Here is a 22621-nt window from a genome sequence, read left to right as displayed (position 1 = left end):
CAAATAAGCAGTTGCCCCAATAAACCAATGGCCCAATTTACCAGAATCCATTGTATTTCTTATTGCAGTTTATAGTATTTTTATGTGTTGCACTATATTGCTGCTACAAAACAACAAATTTTACGACATACGTCAGTGATAGTAAACATGATTCTGATTAAATGCAGATGCTGGTAGAGAAGAACGTTAGGACTAAAGGAACTCACTGGTCCACTCTTTGAACTCTACTCCATATCCCTTTCCCACTGTATTTCCTGCAGTTACCACAGAAGTTGGCAACCTCTTTTGATCTCTCTGCATCCCACCATGCGGAGAACAAAGCAGATCGAGGTACCAACAAATTGTTTCCACATTATTCCATCTTAATAGATTTACTGTGCTCAAGGTGGTCTCTTCTACAAGGAAGGAACAAAATGTGGATGTGTAATGGAGTTACAAAGCACTGGCTTTCAGGGTGGCCCTGAGCTTCTGATAGCTTTTCACCTGATTTCTCCTTTCCATGACCACACTGACCCGCTGGTAGCCTTTTGCACTGGGCTCATGGTCAAATGTAATGCTTCAGGAAGAACAATGGTCTTCTGTCTGACCTGAGCATGTATCAGTCTTTCAGGTTTAGAGTCAAATTTAACCATTTAAGGAAACTTGCCTTCTGTTTGTAAATTGAATGCAGGCCATCCACACCACTGCCCCTCACTACACAGCCTGATCAGCTGGGCATTTTTGACAACTCTAACCTACACTTCATCACTTTCACATATTTGTTTCAGCTTTCTCTCTAACTTGCCCACTGACTCATCAACCAGATGGCTACATCAACAGTTCATCACCACAGTAACTCTGGCTTCACCTTATTGGACACTCCATATTTCCCCAACCCTCGCTATGAATTCAAGTTCAAGTTTATGGTCAATCAACCATAGCATACAGCTAAATGAAACATCGTTCCTCTGAAACTAATTTGCAAAATACAATATAGAGTCACACACAGCACATACAGTTACAATCCAGCACATACAGTCACAAAATAATATTAGCACAAGTCCCTGAGTGGCATGGCCTGAAGATTGTCAGGTTGACAAAAAGTACGAGCTGCGTGTTTATGTAAGATAGTATAATGTTACTGGCATTATACTAAAACAGACAGTCCCATAAATATGTAAAACAGCAGCAATAAAAGATGAAAAGTGAGCAGCGGAATTGAACTCCAGACACGGGCGCAGTAATAGTATTATGCTAACCATGACACCACTGTGCCATTAATCGAGATAGCATGGGCAAATTGAGTCAAATGGCCTCTTTTCTAAAGAAGCTATCATTCTGTGATCAGAAATAGGGATTCTGCCCATTTCCCCCAAACTGCACTTGAAATTCAAGTTCACAACAGTCAAAATTATGGTAAAATCAGGAAGACAGAATGAAGCTGAAATGGAGATCAATATTAAAAGCATTGCTCATGTGAGCTGCCATTCACTTGCCGCTCCTAGGATTTTGATATTTAATTGCAATACCAGTCAAAGGGACTGAATGACCATCAATTAACTCTTATTAATCAAGCCTCATACAGGAATCTGTATATTGTGCATCATTAAAAGAATCTTGCAAATGACATTCATGTCAATCAGTTCAATTACAAACTTGGTCAGTATTTCTAAACAGATTATTAGCACATTTGAACATTATCACACTGCTGTCTTGGAAAAAGTACAGATAGAGTAACTCAGCAAAGAATCAGGCTGTTTGAATCACTCCAGGCTATTTAATATTTGCATACACTAATCCAATGCTAATTCTACTTTACTCCCCCCTACAGTCCATAGAATACTGTAGAAATACGTACTGTAGAGCAGAATTAGGCCATTTGGCCAAAGTGTTTGCTCTATCACTCCAACACGGCTGATTCTTTGTCCCTCTCAACCCCATTCTCCTGCCTTCTCCCCGTAATCTTTGATGCCCTTACAAATCAAGAACCTAATCTCTACTTTAAGTATACCCAGTCCCCTTATCTTCCTCAGATTAAATTGCTCATCAACATGCAGGGGCATGAGAAGATAGCACAACCACATTAATCTCACATGGAGAGTGGAAAACCTTTGGGAGGAATGAGTGCACTGATACGGAACACCACTGGCTACATAGGGAATGGGCAAACTCCACGTAGATAGCATCGGAGATCAGGATTGATCCCAGGCTGTTAGAGCTGTGACCCAATAGCTCTGTCAGCTGACCCACTGTACTGCCCCTAAGCCACCAAATGATTTGAAATACAGTATATAAAAAAAAGCCTCTTGACCTTTAAAGCTTAGTTACAGACAGTCTATGAACCCATGAACCTACTTAGCCAGTGTCTCTTCCCTGGGGTGGAAATGGCTAATATAAGGGGGCATAACTTTAAGGTGATTGGAGAAAAGTGTCAGAGCCATGTTTTTTTTACAGAGAGTAGTGGATGTGTGGAACGTCCTGCGATTGGCGATGGTAGAGGCCAATACATTAGGGACCATAAGATACAGGAACAGGATTAGTCATTCAGCCCATCGAGGTCTGCTCCGCCATTCCATCATTGCTGACCTTAGATCCCACTCAACCCATTCGCTTGGGATTCTCAATAAGACCATAAGACATTTAAGAAACTCTTAGATTGGCATATGGAGGACAAGTAAATGAGGGCTATGAAGGAGGGAAAGGTTAGATTGATCTTAGAATAGGTTACAAGTTAGTTCCAATATCGTGGGCTAAAGGGCCAAACTGCTGTACTGTTTTATGAACAATACCTCAACCTCATTATTTTTCTTTTGCACTATTTTTTCCTTTGCACTGTATTGCTACCGCAAAGCAACACATTTCACTTCATAAGACAGCAAAAATAAAACCGATTCTGATTCACCCCACTGTTCAGGGTATGGTTCTCCTTGTCAAATAATTAACTGGACAAATTCCCTGGGCTCAAAATAAATATAACACTTTTAACTTGGCAGAAGTTGGTTCTGACATTATTTCAATAAGAGGTGGCATTCCAGATTCCTGGCAAGAGATGAAGGAGGTTGCAGAAGTCAAAGAGAAATCATTTGTCAGTACTGATTTCCCTTTGAAAGCTTGGAAGCTGTATAATCTAGAAAGACAGCAAGATCAATGTGGCTGGAAAACAGGCTCTGGAATACCAGATGGCCAGATATGCACCTGATGCAAAATGACCAGAGAACCTGGAACGAAAAGCAAACTTCAGAATGAAAGTTCTAGAATAAGGTAATGGAAAGCAGAGCTTGTGCAAAACCTGGACCTCTGACAAAAACCTAGAACTACGCATAACCTAAATAAAATAAAGTAAGATTACCTGGTATCTAATCATAATTACAGAAGTTAAAAATCAAACTGAAAGCAACAAGTTGTTCTGAGTGATAGAAGAGTCAATAACCAGAAGTCACAGATTTAAAGGTAATAAGCAAATTACTGGAAGCAAGAGGGGGGATCTTTCCTCTAGTGTAAACACTGTGATACAGGTACCCAATAAAGTGACCACTCTGTGTATGCTTGTGGTCTTCTGCTGCTGTAGCCCATCCACTTCAAGGTTTGATGTGTTGTGTGTTGAGAGATGCTCTTCTACACACCACTGTTGGAATGCATGGTTATTTGAGTTACTGTCACGTCCTGTCAGCTTGAACCAGTCTGGCCGTTCTCCTCTGACCTCTCTCATTAACAAGGCGTTTTCTTCCATAGACTGTCACTCACTGGATTTTTCTTTCATTCTTGCACCATTCTTTGTAAACCCTAGAGATTGTTGTGCACGAAAACCCCAGTGGATCAGCAGTTTCTGAGATACTCAAACCATCCCGTCCGGCGCCAACAATCATTCCCCGGTCAAAGTCACATTTCTTCCCCATGATGTCGTTTGATTTGAATAACGACTGAACCTTTTGACCATGTCTGCATTCTGTCAGGTACCGAGTTGCTGCCACATCATTAGCTGTTTGGATATTTGCATTAATGTGCAGGTGTACAGGTATAACTAATAAAGTGGACACTAAATGTAGAATGGACAATTTAAAAAGGTGGAGGAGACAGATTTACCAATAACATTGAAAACAGAACTGAATAAGTACAGAAAATAGAGCTGTGGAACTAATTGGATATTTCTACCAAAGGGCTGACATGAAGCTCTTTTGGACCAAAGGGGAGTTTTGGGACACTTTGAATATTTTTATTAGCATACATAGATTGATCTTAGTTTATAAGGTCAGCACACGTTGTGGGCGAAAGGGGCCTGTACATTGCTATAGTGTTCTATGTTCTATTCTAGGAAAATCTCAAATCTAGAGTTGTAAAGCAATGGTTTAAACAGCTCTAATGTAACAAACCAGTAAGTTTTCATGATTTATAAATAGACTGCATTTGTAGTTGGCAAGACCAGTATTTATGGACCATCTTTAAGTGCTGGTTCCTACCCATATCACTGAACCACTGCAGGAGTTATTGTACTCCTACAGGGCTGTAAATAATTCCAAAAATTTGCCCAGCATCATTGGAGGAAACATGATTCATATCGAAGCAGGATGCCCTGTAATCTACAGCTTTGTGAGGAACTCTTGGCAAAAGCTTTGGTGAATTGTAGTATTTCGATGGCATATGTGTAGTCATATTGGAGGGGCAGTGGGTAACAATGAAGCAGGCTGTTTTGTCTCGAATTCTGTCAAGCTTCTCAAGCCTTGCTAAACCAGCAGCAGGGCAACGATGGTGCCTGGATCAGAAATTACAGCATTAAGGAGAGGTTGGACAAACTTAGATTGTTTTCTGTGGGCAACTGGAGCTGAAGGGCAACCTGGTGGAGGTATATAAAAACAGGTGAGGCACAGATAAGGTAGATCAACAAGATCTTTCAAATACTAAAGGGTGGAGCTTTAAGGTGGGGGGAAGATGTTTAAAGGAGCTTTATAAGACAAGTTTTCTTTTATACAGAGAGTACCAGGTGCTTGCAACACACTGTCAGAGGAGAGGGATAAAGCACGGCAGCAATCTTTAAGAGGAATTTAGTCAGGCAAGTGAACAAGCTGGGAATTAAGGGATACAAGCAATGTGCAGACAAGTGGGAGTAATTTGGTATCATGGTCAGCACAGACATTGTGGGCCAAAGGGCCTGTTCCCATGCAGTACAGACTGTTCTACGGACAGTACACTGTTCTATATTTTGCCAACACTGATCACTTGGAAATAGTTGCTTAGAGACTTTCTTAGCATTCAATGAAAGTACCATCTATTGTATTCAATGAGTGGCAATCTCACCGAACGCTAATAGACTGTCACTTTCTGAAGATACTTCTGTGCCATGAGTGAATGCTATTTGATAGCATTTGCCACTTTCTAGCCAAGGCACAATATCCCCCTGCTCTCCCACACACCCCCTCAAGCACCCTGAGTTCTATAGCCAGCCAGATGGCCCGTTTTACTATTTGGAATTGAACACTGTACAATTAACATTGACGTTTCTGATAGTCATCGATGAAAGAGCTGACGGTAGCTGTGTCATCCACTTTTTGATCCAAGTTGCTAATTTAGGAGCAGCATTACCCATATGAATTCCCACTCAGCATTTCCTTTCCACACCATATAATGTCCTTGAGGACTCGTTGGCTGCCATTCTTCTGTCAAATTGGTGCCCATTTCCAAGATTTACCCTGAATCTCCAAAAGACTAGGAGATGTTAACTGACAGCTTAACCAAATATTTTTCTGGAAACTCTCAAAATAGCATGTCTAATGTATTTTCACAGTCCTCTTCTCGACAGTCAAAGAGATTAGGTGGACAGGATCTTCCTCCTATTCTGATTGCTCATTTAATAGGTCATGATTGGAGCTGGGGATGGCTTGTCCTCGTTTGGAGAAGTGAGTGAGTGAGTGAGTGAGTGAGTGAGTGAGTGAGTGAGTGAGTGAGTGAGTGAGTGAGTGAGTGAGTGAGTGAGTGAGTGAGTGAGTGAGTGAGTGAGTGAGTGAGTGAGTGAGTGCGTGCGTGCGTGCGTGCGTGCGTGTGTGTGTATGTATGTATGTATGTATCTATATATATGGGGCTTGTTTTGCTGTCATCTTGTTTCGTTCTGTTTTTGTTGTTGCCCTGCTGAACATTATGGGTATGTGCCGGTTGGCGCCGGAATGTGTGGTGACACTTGCACACAGCACGTCCTCAGGTTGTGCTGGTTGTTAAGGCAAATGGTCCATTTCAGTATGGAGATATGTGAAATAAAACTGAATCTGTATGGCTTTTCCTCAGGTTTACTCCTGTGAAGAAAGTATATTGTGTTATCAAATTATGGTTTGGGAAATATCATTGTTTCTTATTTCTTCACTTGCAGCCTGCTTTTACTCCAATGAGCACTAACTAAGAACAAACTTACATCATATAGCAACTAGGTTGACTTTAGAAACACACACAAAATACTGGAGTAACTCAGCAGGTCAGACAGTATCTATGGAGAGGAATGGATACATTTTCCCACTTCCTTTCCAGTCCTGATGAAGAGTTTCGGTATGAAACATCAACTGTTTATTCATCTCTACGGATGCTGCTTTGATCGATTTAAGCAGCAGAGCAGATTGGAAAGCTCAGGTCCGGGCCGAATCGAGGGAGTGGGTCTCAGGGCGTATCGAAACAGCAGGGTCCAAGTGCGCGGAAAGAACCACAGTTTATCCAATTTAAGCGCCAGGCCAGATCAAACAGGTGAGGGTGTCAGGGCTGGAAGAGGGGAATGGGCTGGTGTTCAGCTTGCTGCTTGTGAGGTTTACTCATTACTGAACAGAACAGAGGCTATGGACAGAAACTAATGGGCTCCTGGATCGGCTGTGACTGGCTTTGTGGCAATGAACCACTTTTGTGAACTTCAGTTCTGAATGTTACTTATATTATTTGCATGATTTGATTTTTTTCTGCACATTGGGGGTTTGACAGTCTTCTTTTTAAGTGGGTTCTAGTGAGTTTCTTTGTTTTGTGGCTGCCTGTAAGGTGACAAATCCCAGGGTTGTATATAGTATACATATTTAGATAATACATGTATTTTGAACTTTGAGTTTAACATTCAGGATACAAACCAACAACTGGGGCATTGAGAAAAGCTGGGATCGTCTCCACAAACCAAGATGACATCACCATCAACTACCTCTTAAAAGATGCACAGAATCATAAATATTCACATCCTTCTGTTATTCTGCATCCCTGATTCAAAAATATTTTCATTAAACAGAATTGATGACATCAGAGAACAGAGTTAGAAAAGTTACTGAACCTCACAGAATGGAATTAAAATCAGCAGTGGGTAAGAATTGGGCAACCATCAATTTTAATAAGATTTTGTGTTTCCCATTCACTGCATTTCTCTAGATTGCCATACCCTGTGTTTCAGTCTATGCAGAGATGTTATTACAGAGTAATTAATGGGGAATTTGATTCAATAAATGGAAAACTGTGATTCATTGTAGGGCAACTCCCTCTAGATTTTTGCAATAATTTCTATAAGTACAAACCTTTTGTGAAATCATGACTATTCACAATTTTAAAGTTCTTACAAATATAAACTTTAAATGAAGAGCAGACTGATTTCTGCAGGCACAGCCCCATAATGTCACTTTCTCTGCAACAGTGGGTGAGACAGCTGGCTCTCCCCCATAAACACAGCATACGATTAACTGTTAGGTTGTGGTGTGGTGCTACTGGGAGCACTCACATTAATGAGTCAGACTACTGCAGATTCAAAATCTACCCCAGAGACTCGAGTACAAGATACAGGCTAACACTTCAGTACAGTACTCATCGACCTCAGGGTGTCAGAGACGCCAATTCCCAAGCATGGCATCAAGGTCTGTATGCTCTCAATGATCAAGGTTAGTGCATACAAGTAGATGAATTTTAAGTGTCCTGGCCTGTAGTTTTCCCTCCATCAATAGCCCTAACATACAACATTCACGGATATTTGTAGGAAAATGCTGCAAGCACACAAATACTCTGAGAAACCCAGGATATTTGTTAATGCAATGGAACCAAAGCAGGTGGTGGTGAGCAGGTGAGATGCAACATAGAACGGTATAGCGCAAGAACAGGCCATTCAGCCCACAGCCTGTGCGAACCTAGATATCAATTTTAACTAAATCCATCCACACGAACACAATCCAGATCACTTCACTCCCGGGGCATTCATGTGTATGTCTAGATGGCTTGTAAATGCTGCTAGTGTGTCTGCAGCCACAACCGCCCCGCATGCATTGCACACACCCACCATTCTTTGTGAAAGGAATCCCTTGGACATCTCCTTTAAACTTTTCCTTTAGTCCTCTCGTCTTTGACATTTACACCCTGGGAGAAAGACTATTTATCCTATCAATGTATCTCACATTTCTCTAAAGAAAACCATACAAGTTTATCCAAACTCTTCTCATAGTTAATGCTGTTTATTCCAGACAGCAACTTGACAAACCTCTGCCACACCCTCTCCCAAGCCTCCACATTCTACTGGTTTTGAGGTGACAGAAACTGCCCCAAATACTTCAAATATGACCTAACCAAAACTCTATTAAGCTGTAATGCGACCTGCTGACAATTATACTTAGTGCCCTGACAGGTGAAAGCAAAAATGCCACACGCGTCCTTTAATACCCCACATACATATGTACTGCCATCTTCAGGGAGCTATGGACTTGGACTCCAAGATTCCCCTGTACGTAAACGCTCCTAAGGGCCCTGCAATTTACTGAAGAGTTTCCCCTTACATTTAACCTCCTAAACATCTCATACTTACCCTGATTACATTTAATTGGCAATTTCTCTGCCCACACCTGCAACTGGTTTATATTATGCTGTATCCTTTGACATTTTTCGTAAGGTTGTCACAGTCATACCCTTTAGTCAAAATAAGGGAGGGTCCTAATGCAAAAGAAAGAGGTGGAGAGGCTCAGGGAAAGAATGGTGGTGATGAGGACCATAGTGGTGAAAGCCACAGCTGCAAATGGCCTGTGTCTCAAATAGCCCTGACACCCAAGTCCAGCTCCTGGCCTTCCCATGTGGCTTAGCCACTGACAGCAGAAGGGTTAAAGGTGGGTTACTGGCATCATAAAACAAGTCTCATCAGGCTGATGGGCTTGTCAACCATGGTTGACAGCTCATCTGCAAGGAAAACTCTGATCTCAAATATCTGCTGCCACTCATATGGAAGACTTTGGGAGTAAACCCTGAGGAAATGTCTAAAGTTGGAGTGTCGAAGGCAGTCAAAAGTTGACTGGCAATTTCTGCAACGTCGCTGGTGCTAAACAGTCATCAGGCTCTGCTATTCCTTTGAATTCTTCACTGCATGGAGAGGGGGAGCCTGCTGCGTGGTATGCTCTGCCCCAGCTTACGTACCACGTAGACAGCTGAGACGCAATATCCATGGTTGACCCTGACCAATGGAGGGCCTCAAACTTTGACAACCTTCTTCTCTATCTACAAGTCTAATTTTTTATGTCACTCACAAACTTACCAATCAGGCTATCTACATTTTTGACCAAGCCATTCATTCATTTATTCAGTTAAGTGTGGCAGGGTGGAGGTACGTCTCTAACAAAGGAGGTATAAGGCACTCCTTCCCTCCGCCAGCCTGCAGATCACCCTTGGGCAAGGTGTAGCACCTGCTTAGCCCCCACCCCCCTGATCAGGGTCACGTGAAGCCATGGGGGCAGGTGGTGGATGGTCGGATAAGTAGCTGGTGCACATCATGCCCTGGTTATGCAACCACTGATGCCAGGCAGACCATCTCTGAAGAGTATTGATAATGGCTGGGGTCACCCATCTTATAAAAGCTCTGCCCAGAAGGCGGCAATGGCAAACCACTTCTGTAGAAAACTTATGGTCATGGTTAGAGAGAGGAAGACCATGATCAACACGTCATACAAGGCACATAATAATGATGATGATGATTAACTTATCGATATAATGCTTCTCCACCACTACCTTTAGTGACTAAGCCAACTTTGAATCGAGTCTTCCAACTCTCCATGCATTGCATGCATCTAAATCTTGAAAAAGAGATACACGTTCAACAAAGGCAAGAGTTTTAAAAATGAATAAATATCAAATAGAAATAATGCAACAGAACTATGCGAGGAATGAAGGAAGAGAGAGGATGACTCAATAGAGATGCAGGTGAGTATGGGTACAACAGAACAGCATTACACAAAGGATCGTCATTCAAAGGGCAGACCAATACAGTTGCTTATTTCAACCCAAGCAGCTTTTCCAATTTAGTAAACTAATCAATATCAATTTCCTAGTTGATTAGATGAGAGATTAACTTGCTTGAAAGTAAAAAGTAAACCGTACAGTTTCAAAATTAGAGGCAGCTGGCATCGAGACGTAAAAATCTATTAACAAACCATATTGACAAGTTCTGTATTTCTCCAAAAAGATTTTATGAGCGAGTTCAAGTATCTCAATTGGCTTTTTATACTTTTCCTCTGTTAAAGGCTTTATAAAGATGTGAGTTGCTCTCACTCCAAATATGTGTGAGCTTGCCCTCAGCAGTGTCCACAGGCATCCTGCCTGATCAAAGGACAGCGATGCCAAGTGCAGTAAGCCTGTGGTCAGTCACCCTGGGTATACAGCTAACCCTGGTCAAATCAATCTGTCACATCTTGAGTATAATAACGCTTTACCTTTAGCATGGTAATCAATGTGACGACTGTGGAGAGATCATTAATCAGCTATTCACCTGGTGCAATGGGAGATCATGATCACATTTACTGAAGTTAAGTCAGGTAAAGCAGACCCTTATTTAGCCTATTAAAATATTCTAGTAAATGTCATGATACTAGCAATGAACAATAATGCTGGCTGCACGATAATAGAAAATATGCTGAGGAAAGACAAGATGCAAGACCCTTTATTTTCCGAGAGGTACATATATTGCCTTCCTAAATCCCCGGAACAACTGGGACAGTGGAGACACCTCTACTTTTTAAAAGAAAGTTTGCATGGATTCAGCATGTCATCTAAAACTTTGACAAACTTCTAGGGATGCACAGTGGAGAGCACCCTGACTCGTTGCATCGTGGTCTTGTATGGACACACCAATGCACAGGAACGCAAATGCCAACAGAAAGTGGTTGATTCAGCCCAGTTCATCAATGACCCCCACCATCTGGGCCAGGCTCTTTTCTTGCTGCTGCCATCAGGAAGGAAGTACAGGAAGTTCACAAACATTTATTACCCTTCAACCTGAACCTGAATGGACAACTTCATTCATCTCAACACCGAAAAGATTCTACAACCTTTGGACTCACTTTCAAGGACTCTACAACTCATGTTTTCAATATTATTTATTATTTACAGTGCTGTGCAGATGTGTGGCGGGTTGGAGATACGTCTCTACCAATTGAGCTGTCAGGTGTGCCTTCCCTCCACTAGTTTGCAGGTCACCCTTGGGCAAGGTGTAGCACCTACTTAGCCAACCACCTCCCCCCCCCACCCCCGGGTCAAGCCATGGGAGCAGGTGGTGGATGGTTGTATGAGCAGCTGGTGCATATCACAATTCCTGGTTATGTGACCACTGATGCCAGGCAGACAATCTCTGAAGAGTATTCATAATGGCTGGAGTCACCCATCTTGTAAAGACACTGGACAAAAGGCAATGGCAAACCACTTCTGTAGAAAAGTTTGTCAAGAACAATCATGGCCATAAAAAGGCCATGATTGCCCATGTCATACGACACTGCACATAATCAACAAGCTGTGCAAACGTCTTATGCACATATGTATAGCCAGGGTGCCTAGAACTTTTGAAAAAGTACTGTAGTAATTTTATGTATTGCACTGTACTGCTGCCACAAAAATATCAAATATCATGACTTGTGAGTGATGATAAACCTGATTCTGATATGGGCCTCTATTGTGGACTGAGTGTGAGAAGGGAGAGGGGAATCATGGTTGGGAAAAGGGGGAAGGGAGAGGGGAGGGAGCAGGAAGCACCAGAGAGACATTCAGTAATGGTTAATAAACCAGCTCTTTGGAATCAAATGCACAGTGTGTCAGGGAAGATGTGACTGCGCCCATGCCAATCCCCACCCTAGCATTCCTTCTTTGCCACCTGTCCCACGACCTGTTCCCCGCTTCATGTTGACAAATGCAGTACTGTACAAAAGTCTCAGGCATCCTAGGTATATATATGTGCCTAAGACCTTTCCACAGTACTGTATTTATTCCTTGTTATTATTTGATTTGTGTTTGCACATTGGTCACCTGTCCATTTTTGCTTGTGTGTAATTTTTCACTGATTCTATTGTGTTTAGTTGTATCTATTATGAATGTCCACAAGAAAATAAATCTCAGTGTAGTATATGGTGACATATACGTATATGATAATACATTTACTTTGAACTTTGAAATAAATTTCCCACTTCATAAGCACTGATATACAATAACAAACATGAAATATAAATCACATAAAGAAAAGCAATTCCATTATTTACTATTGCAACAGCCTACTGTTGTCAGTATTAAATACCTTGGAAAGACGTAGGAATGGAATCTATTCAGATAAAGTATTTCCCAAATTTTCACAAGAGGCAAACCACACTACACAGCACCACAGCAAAGAAACAGGCCCTTCGGCCCATCCAGTCCATGCCGAACTATTACTCTACATCAGTGGTCCCCAACCTCCAGGCATACAAATGCCGGCCCAGATCAGAGGCGATTGCCGATTGCGTAGAGCAAGTGAAATCGGCAATCGCCTCTGATCTGGGCCGCCATTTATGTGCTGGGCGGCACCTAATTAATTAGCTTGTTTATTTCGGGTTTTTTCTTAAAGATGTGCTGGGTGCGCTCCGGCTACTGCTGCACCCCCTGCATGCCTCGCGGCCCGGAGGTTGGGGACCACTGTTCTACGTAATCCCATCGACTTCCATGCCCCTCCAATCCATGCACTTAACCAAGCTTTGCTTAGATGTTGAAATCAAACCCCCATCCACCACTTCTGCTGCAGCTCATTCCATACTCTCACCGCTCTCTGAGTGAAGAAGTTCCTCCCCATGTCCTCTTAAACAGTTCACCTTTCACCCTTAACCCATGACCTCTAGTTCTAGTCTCACCAAACCTCAGTGGGAAAAAAAACTGTTTGCACTTACCCCATCTATAACTCTCAATCTCCTACACTCCAGAGAAAAACAGTCCCAACCTATTCAACCTTTCCCTATAACTCGGGTGCTCAAATCCCAGCAACGTCCTTGTAAAATGACTCTTCACTCTTACAATCTTATTTACATCTTTCCTATAGGTAGATGACCAAAACTGCACATAACACTCCAAATTAGGCCTCACATCTTGCACAATGTCAACATAACATCCCAACTCCTGTACTCAATACTTCGATCTATGAAGGCCAACGTGTCAAAAGCTTTCTTTACAGACCTATCTACCTGTGACACCACTTTCAAGGAATAATAGGCCTATATTCCCCGATCCTCTGTTCTACTGCACTCCTCAGCACCTGCCCATTCATTAGGTAAGTCCTGGTTTGCAAATTATTTTCTTCACAGGGTCTGCACAAGGATGACTATAAAGAAGAGTGAAGGTATTTGGTAAACTGTCTTGTGACTTTAATGCAGGAAAAAAAAACATCTTGCTATAAAGCTGACAGGAATTCAGAATTTATTTGGCCCCTAAAAGAATGAGCAACATTGAAAAGCAACTTCTGATAGAAATGAAAGTTTAAATCTTACCTATCAGTGAGTTCAAGGAGCTGTAGGAGCTGACTCTCCTCATTTTGTCGATGGTTTCAAACGAAAGGATGTACTCTTCATTGTCAGGGCTTCCCAGGGTACTGCTGGCACTACTGCTCGTACTTAGATACCCAGGGGAGAAGGGGTTTGAGCTGCCCGCTGGAAAAGAATTGAGATGAAGGGCTGAAGACCTTTGGTAACACAAAACTTATATGCATCATGTCTTGAATCTAAATCAATGAAAAACACATTTACTTGAGAAATACACTCAATTCGTCAAAAGCCATGAACATAAGCTCAAACCTGGAAATACAAAAGGTTTCATTCTATCTATTGATGTTTATTTAGAACACAGTAACAGCTTGCACTGCCTAGTTACACCCATGTGACCAACTAATCTGTACGTCTTTGGAACGTGGGAGGAAACTGACTCACCTGATGAAAGACACACTGTCCCAGGGTGAACATACGTACAAACACCTTACAGTCAGTGACAGAATTGAACCCAGATCACTGCTGCTGTAACAGCGACACACTAATCACTTTGCTACCATGCCACATTAATTTTCATTAATTTCCGATATTTATTTCTCCACAATGCTTTTACCTGTACCTCAAGATACCACTGTTCATCAATAGCAAGGAATTACTGAGGTAAAATTAAAAATGCAAGAACATGGCAGCACCACTTGGAAAGGAAGGACTGTGGAAGAAGTGACTGGTTCAGAAGTATGATAGCAGTGGGGAAGTACATATTCTTAAGTCTGGATGACTTGGCTTTCAAACTCCTGAATCTTCTCCCAGATGGTAAAGAGAAAAGCAAATGGACAAGGTAGCAGGCATCCTTGATGATATTACTGGCCTTCCTGAAGCAATGCATCATTCAGATCATAAGACACAGGAGAAAAATTAGGCCCTGCTCCACCATTCTGTCATGGTTGATTCAACCCCAATTTACTACTTGCTGCAAACTTTGATGCCCTTACTAATAAAGAAATTATCAACTTCTGCTTAAATATATTCAATGACTTGGCTTCCACAGGCATTGGTGATAATGAATTCCATAGATTTACAATAGAAAATCCTCATCTCTGAAGCTGTGACTTCTGGTGGTAGACACCCTCACTATAGGAAACTTGCTCTGCACCTCCACTATGTCTATGCCTTTCAATATTCGGAAAGCTTCAATGAGATTTCCACCCCACCCCCCCAATTCTTTTAAACTCCAGCCAGTACACGCCCAAAGCCATTAATCTCTCCTCATACATTAACCCTTTGATTCCTGGAATTATTCTGGTGAAATCTCTCTGGACCAGAGCATCCTTTCATAGAAAAGAGGCCCAAACAAAAATATGGACTGGGACTGGATGGAAGGAATTGACGAGCCTGTGATCGGCTGGGCAGTGTTTACCATTTTTTCCTGGTTCCAACTATCAAGAGCAAGGCAGTTCTGACTAAATGTTCTTGACACTGCACAGAAACTTGAAAAGGCAAAACACCCCATCTCTAGATTGTCTGTTCAAGCTAAGTTTCAAAAAATTTAATGCAGGAATGGGGAATTCATGTGAATCTTACTAGATATTGAAATAAATTTTTAACAGATTAGCTTAATTTGTCGCATGTACATTGAACCATACAGTAACATGCGTTGTCAACGATGAAAAGAGTCAGAGCATTGTGCTGTGAGAAGCCCACAAATGCTCTAATGCTTCTGGTGCCAACATGCCCACAAGCTACTAACCCTAACCCATATGCCTTTGAAATGTGGGAAGAAACCAGAAAAAAGATTCAAAGGTTCATTCATTATCAAAGTATGTATGCAGCATACAACTGAGATTCTTCTTTTCCAGATAACCACGAAACAAAGAAAAACCATGGAAGTCAGTTCAGAGAAAAACAGCAAACTCACCAACACAATTATAACCCCCCCCCCCCCCCACCCTCCTCGGATCACCCCGAGGACACCCACATGGTCACAGAGAGAACATACAACGTCCTTACAGACTGTGGCGGGAATTGAACCCCGATCTTCAGATCACTGACACTGTAAAGCATTATACAAAACGCTACGCTATTGTGCTGCACCCGGATAAGATATTTACCTATTTTGTAAATTAATTTGGAAAGTGTTAATACAGAACATCTTGCATTAACATCTTGCATTCTGACAGCTGCCATTCCAAAGTAATTCACAATTTTAAAAAATGTAGTCACTTTACATAAGGTAGAAATCTCTCACTATTGGCAGTAATTTAAGAATGTGTCATAATTTTAAGGATATCACAGCACGAGAGATTTACAAGGATGGAGCTTCAGATGGAGAAGTCTAATTATGAAAGAAAAAATGGTGTAAATTTCTGCTTCATGGTTACATAGCTAGTGATACTCAAACTTTGTCAGGACTGTTGGTAAAATGCCAAAGCAGAAGTTTAAATCTTTACTGGTTTCCTGGAAAAACAAAGCAAAACATTTCTACACAACTCAAACCAGAACTTTTCTACACAACATAATATTCGTGCGCTAGGGAATGTACAACTCTCTGACATAAATGCTGGAAGAGGAATATTTACATCTCCCTTTAGTATCATTTTTCTTTAATGCATGGTAGCACAACAGTTCGCGTGACACTATCATAGCTCGGAGCATTCTAGAGTTCAGAGTTCATTTCCGATGCCATTCTGTAAGAAGTCTCTGAACGTCCTCCCTGTGGAATATGCGGATTTTCTCCGGGTCCTCCAGTTTCCTCCCACAGTCTAAAGACATACCGGGTAGGTTAATTGGTCATTGTAAGTGATTAGGCTAGGTTAGGATTCATTGGGTTTGTTAGGACCGACTCCTTGCTATACCGCTAAATAAATAAAAACGAGTTAATTAAACCGAAGCGACGTCACTTTACCAGTATGTAGCGAGAGTAATCGCAACCAAATGACACTTTAGGAAAACAGAAATGATAGCTTCATTTGGATCAGGTCGCACTAATTGTGATAATATCCACCCTCAGAAATGAATACACTGCTTTAGATGAATGAATATTCATAAGATGGTTTGAGATTTTCAATTGCATTAAGATATTATTTATTGCAGTGGTATCAATCTGACACATTGATGATATTAATACAAAAGCACTGCATTAATTAACTAATTACTTTCATATCTGATATTAAATTTGAATTGATCACGATCAACGTTAAATCAAAAGAAAACATCAGGTATTACATTGTCGTGTTGCACACTGAATCATGCTTACAGGGAGCTAGGGAATCTCTGCTGTCAGGTCATAACAAAGTTCTAGTGATGTGCGGATGCTTGAGATATGCGGAGTGCAGGTCTTGCTGCGGCTGACTGACCACCTGCTGCTGAACTCACCAATGCACTTCGCATCCAGCCCCTCCATCTTATGCTCGGGAAGGCTGGCGTACAGATTGAAACCTCACTCTGAATGGGTCAATTACCCTGTGGGAAAAGGTAAATATAACTCGGTGGACAGGCTGTTTTACTTTATTTTACTGTTATTGTTAGTATTTTGCATCTTTATTTTACTTCTAATGTTTATTTTTATTCTTATTTTATATCAAAGACAACACAGATGGTCACGTAACGGATAGCATAACGCTATGCAGTGTTAGCTGTAAGATCAGGGTTCAATCGCCAACACTGTCTATAAGGAGTTTGCACATTCTACCCGTGACCGTATGAGTTTCATTCCACATTTCAAATAAACACTGGATCATTCTTAGGGTTGTGGGCATGCTATGTTGGCAATGGAAGCACAGCAACACCTGCCGGCTGCCTAGCACAATCCTCCCTGATTTGATTTGATGCAAATGACACCTTTCACCGTACGTTTCAATAGGCGACCATTGAAGCTCATTTTTAATCTTTTCTTTTCACTTATTTGACTCTATTTGAATAATTTTCAACTCTCGTTCTCTTTCGAGAAGAACCTCTACTTAAATGTCAGCTTTTTCCTCAAATTCAGCTCTTCCTAAATAGCTTAGAATTCAAGGCCAATAGCTGAGTTAATTTGTACCAGGTGCCACAGTACTATTTTGTTTTCTTTGTACAAGAAAATTTGTATGTAATAGAAACTAACAATATCAAATTGGATTTGAGTTATTAAGTTATGGTAACAGTCCTGGTTTTCATAATCCTCTGCCTTAAATATACCCAATAACTTGACCACCACAGCCATCTGTGGCAATGAATTCCACAGATTCACCACCCGCTGGCTATAAGAAATTCCTCTTCAGCTCTGTTCTAAAGAGAAATATCTCTATTCTGAGGTTGTGCCCGCTGGTTCTAAACTCCCCCACTATCTGAAACATCCTCTCCATGCCCACTCAATCTAGGCCTTTCAACATTTAGTAGGTTTCAATGAGATTCTTCTCCCCCCCCTCCCATACTTCTAAACACCAGTGTGAACAAGCCCAGAACTATCAAATAATGCCCTTACAAGCTTCACATTAAGGGGTTCCCCCATTGCCATCTCACCCTGTTCTGAGTTCTGAACTCCCCCACTATATGAAACAGGCCCCTCATGATCTTGTACTGTACCTCTATCACGATCTGAAATGCAATCATCATAGATCGGCTGAACGAATGAAGTGATTTTATAGCTGGTATCTACCAGTGGAGGGGGGGGGGGTAGGGGGGTAGATAAAATTTCAGCTACTTTGTCATTTAAAAAAATTAACCATGAAACCACATTTATATCCAAATTAAGATGCTTAATTAAGTAAGTCTGTAGAAATGGACAAGTGGAACAATAGTTGAAATAGCTGCTTTCTTTCAAGCACGGCATCAACTTACTTATTTTATTTAGAGATACAGCATGGTAATGGGCCCTTCCAGCCCAACGAGCCCGCACAGCCCAATCATACCCGTAAGACCAATTAACCAACTAAATCATACATCTTAGGAACACGAAAGGAAACCAGAGCACCCGGTGGAAACCCATATGGTCATGGGAAGAACTTGCAAACTTCTTACAGACAAGAGCACAACTGAACCCGGTTCACTGGTGCCATAATGGTGTTACACTAGCCACTACGCTGCCATCCTGCCCCGAGAGTTATTTAATTGACTGGAATTGAATAGGAATCCTGCGACATATAACTCACCTCCTGCCTCCCCAAGCCTGTACATCATCTACAAGGCTCAGGTCAGGAGTGCAATGGAATACTCGCCACTCGCCTGGGTGAGTGCAGCTCCATCAACACTCAAGAAGCTTGACATCAATCCAGTACAAGGCAGCCCACTTCATAGGTACCCCTTCCACAACCATCCATGCTCTCCACCATCGACGAACAGCTGCAGCAGTGTGTACTATCTACAAGATGCACTGCAAAACACACTGAAGCTCCTAGGCAGCCCCTTCCAGACCCACGACCACTAGCATCTAGAAGGATGAGAACAGCAGATACCTGGGAACACCATCACTCGGAAGTCATTCACCATCCTGACTTGGAAAGGTATCATCCATCGTTCCTTCATTTCTGCTGGGTCAAAATCATGGAATTTCCTCCCTAACAGCACTGTGGTTGCACCTACACCTCAAGGACTGCACCAGTTCAAGAAGGCAGCTCATCACCACCTTCTCAAGGGTAACTAGGCTTTGCTGGCGATGCCCACATCCTGTATATAAATAAACATTTTCTCTTTTCTCAGAAATCCAGTAAGTCATTTTCAGCAAAATGGTACAATGAGACATAATCATTTCCTTGTGGATTTGTTAACAACAATCTGACCAACAATATGCTTATGTTGTGTGGTACTAAATATAAGATAGATGGCAGAGATTCCAAAGCAACAATTTAAATCCTAGCCTCCACAACAGGACATTGAAATCTCATTGAAATCTGTTAGACAGCAGGACATGCTATAATCCATCAACAGTGTTGATCAGGGCTGCCACTGATCTTCCAAGGATGAAACATCAGTTGAGAAAGGGGCATCAAGATCCAATCTTCTACCCATATCTGATTATCCATATTCATCTGTCAGTGCAAGGAAACATAATCCTGCTTCATGATTTCCATTAATATTACAAAGCTTTCAGAAGCAACAATAATTTAAAAAATGCAGATGCTAGAAATCTGAAAGAAAGAAAAAGCTGGAAACATTAAAGGTGAACAGCATCTCTGTAAAGAGAAGCAGTCAACGTTTGAAGTTGAAGTTACTTCATCAAAACAAACATGAGATAGCCAGATATAATCATTTTTTAAACCTTGATTCGGTTTGCTATATGTTCGAATTTAAATCAATATACAAGATATTGGATGCCACAGAAAGTTCAAAATTATTTGCTTGCTTTACACTAACATTTTTTTGGCAGCAATTTGACTTAGAAACTCTTGGACAGATAGAGGTCAGTATTAATATTGTACCACTAGATGATGCTAATATATTGCAAAAATGTGAACTGCTGCGTATGCTAGAAAAATTACGATCAGTAAATCATTTATCAACATGTACTTATCGTAAGATATTCCAAGGCTTAGCATACAAAATCAGCAATGACTTGTTTTAAATTTGGCACTACACCATATAGAGAAATTAGGACTGGTGAAGAACAAATTCAAAAATGAACCTCAAGATAGTACATGGTGACATATATGTACTTTGATAATAAATTTACTTTCAACTATGTTTCAAGGACTTGCTATATAAAGGAAGGAAAGGAGGGAGTTGAGGACTTTGTCTGCGAAAGGCCTGTTTCTAACGGTGGAGCTAAGAAAAACTGGGAATGTGCAAGAAGCCACATTTGGAGGTGCACAGAAATCTTGGGTAGTTGTGGAATTGGAGAATAATTACTAACGATAAAGACGTAGAAGAATTTTTAAAATAAGGGTAAGAAATTTAAAACTGAGCCAGTACAAACAGATTTTCTCAGGAAGGCAAATGATCAGCATGGATAATTTGGGCCAAAGGGCCTATTGAAATCCTGTATAACTCTATGACCAGAACTAACAGTGTGAGAGCCTGAATAAAACTTAATGTTGGCTATATCTTGATTACAGTTAAATAGATAGTATATAAACCAGACAAATATAAGGTGTGTAACAAAAGAGAGACACTAGCCAGGAATGGTGAGTGACTTAAGCAGAGGTAAAAGGATTCCACAGTACTTCATGTGATGTAAGCGACCAACACTGTAAGTTTCAATTGACGTGACAAATAAAACTGATCTTCTTCATCTTCAAAATCTTCATGTGACCCTGCCAATCAAGTGATCAGCGACTGATCATTTAGACCACTATAAATATTTAGACCTAGATCCCTTGTATGAACAGCTGGAAAACTCTACTAAAGGTAGTAGATTTAGCCCAGCGCTTCATGCGTAAAGACCTTCCAACCATTGAGCACATCTACATGAAACGCTGTTGGAGGAAAACAGCATCCATCATCAGGAATCCCCACCACCCAGGCTGTGCTCTCTTCTCACTGCTGCCAGGAGGTAGAAGGTATTGAAGCCTCAGGACTCGCACTACCAGGTTCATGAACAGTTACAACCTCTCAACTATCAGGCTCTTGAATAAAAGGGGATCACTACACTCACTTACCCTATCATAGAGATGTTCCCACAATCAATAATCTCACCTTAAGGACTCCGAATCTCATTATCCCTCATTTTTTGTTATTTATTTATATTAATATTTGCACAGTTCATTGTCTTCTGCACACTGGTTGATATTTCATTGACCCTGTTATAGTTACTATTAATAGATTCATGCCCACAGGAAAATGAATCTCAGGATTGTATACGGTCACATTTATATACTTTGATAATAAAATTTACTTATGAACTTTTTGACAAGGTTCTTTACTAATCTCACTTTATTCTCCATGCATTCATTCTCATCAACTTCTCCCCAGTTCCCACCACTCACCTATACATTTGGGGCAATTTATTAACCATCACACGCCTGAGTTATAAAGCAAAAACTCTCTTAACTCCATCGTCGTGCTAACCCTGTGCTGACCCAAGCAACATCAGCCAGTTTGGGTTAGGTAGGTATACAAGCTCTTTAAAGAGAATGAATGTTTAAACATAAAACTTAACTGTAAGTGATGACCAGTTTTATAATGGACCATTCACTTATTTAAAGAAAGCCAATTTTAAAGATCACCGCTGAGCATGAGGCAAAGTTTAGTTATCTGAACCACCTTGGGAGAAGAGAGAGTGAGGAGTGGAAATCAAAACATTACAACCCTGAACCTTTCTCCTATACTTTTCATTATTGATACAGCAAACATTGTGATGACTTTCTGTGGAAGACAGATTCCGTTCACCTCACAATTTATTTGTATAGTACTTGGTTAAAAAAAAAGATCTAGTACTTGGTGGTTTTTTTCTGTCCAGTTCAGCATGAATAGGTGCGTCATTAAGACTGTCTATGAACACACAGGAACTTGGCACATTCATTACGTTCCCACATATGTTTATCACCTTCTATAGCCAAACTTACTTTCTTCATTTAAATTAAGATTTTGAAGAGACTTGTTCAAGTTGCGAACTGAAGTGGCTGCACGGATATTTCCATAGGAACTCACGGTACGAAGCCTTGGGACAGCTGGCCCATCACGTACTGGTGTGAAGTTCCCAGGTTCTGTGAGTCCAATAATGAAAATAAATTAGTACGATGAGGGGATGACAGAAGCAGTTATCACATGTTCCATTTAGATTTTCTCGCTAAAAATTCTTAATGTTTGTTGGGGGGGCGGGGGGAATGCTTGTTAGATGCAGCAAAACAAAGCAAAAAAAACTTTAAATCATTGGTTTGTGCATTCCAAAAGGGTGGGACTTTGGAAAGTGGGGGAGTTCATGTTTTTTTTTATCTCTGCCCAAAGTACACTGGCTGGTACAGGGCAGAGACCAGCAGGTCAAGCTTTATTGCTTTTTG

At 41.1% G+C, this 22621-nt stretch overlaps 1 protein-coding gene across 1 annotated transcript in view; it reads right to left on the bottom strand.

Moving 5' to 3' along the window:
• The window catches only part of rptor (regulatory associated protein of MTOR, complex 1), a 483948-nt gene that overhangs the window by 163486 nt on the left and 297841 nt on the right, over nt 1–22621 (bottom strand). The window contains exons 19-20 of the mRNA XM_073026287.1: nt 22187–22327; nt 13719–13877 (exon numbers count right to left, since the gene is read on the bottom strand). Coding sequence (XP_072882388.1) covers nt 13719–13877; nt 22187–22327 — 300 coding nt within the window. The remainder of the gene's footprint in view (nt 1–13718; nt 13878–22186; nt 22328–22621) is intronic.

Source organism: Hemitrygon akajei, chromosome 22, assembly GCF_048418815.1.
Source record: "Hemitrygon akajei chromosome 22, sHemAka1.3, whole genome shotgun sequence".
Lineage (NCBI taxonomy): Eukaryota > Metazoa > Chordata > Chondrichthyes > Myliobatiformes > Dasyatidae > Hemitrygon > Hemitrygon akajei.
The sequence above is the reverse complement of the archived record's forward strand: the minus strand, read 5'-3'. Positions and strand labels throughout refer to the sequence as shown.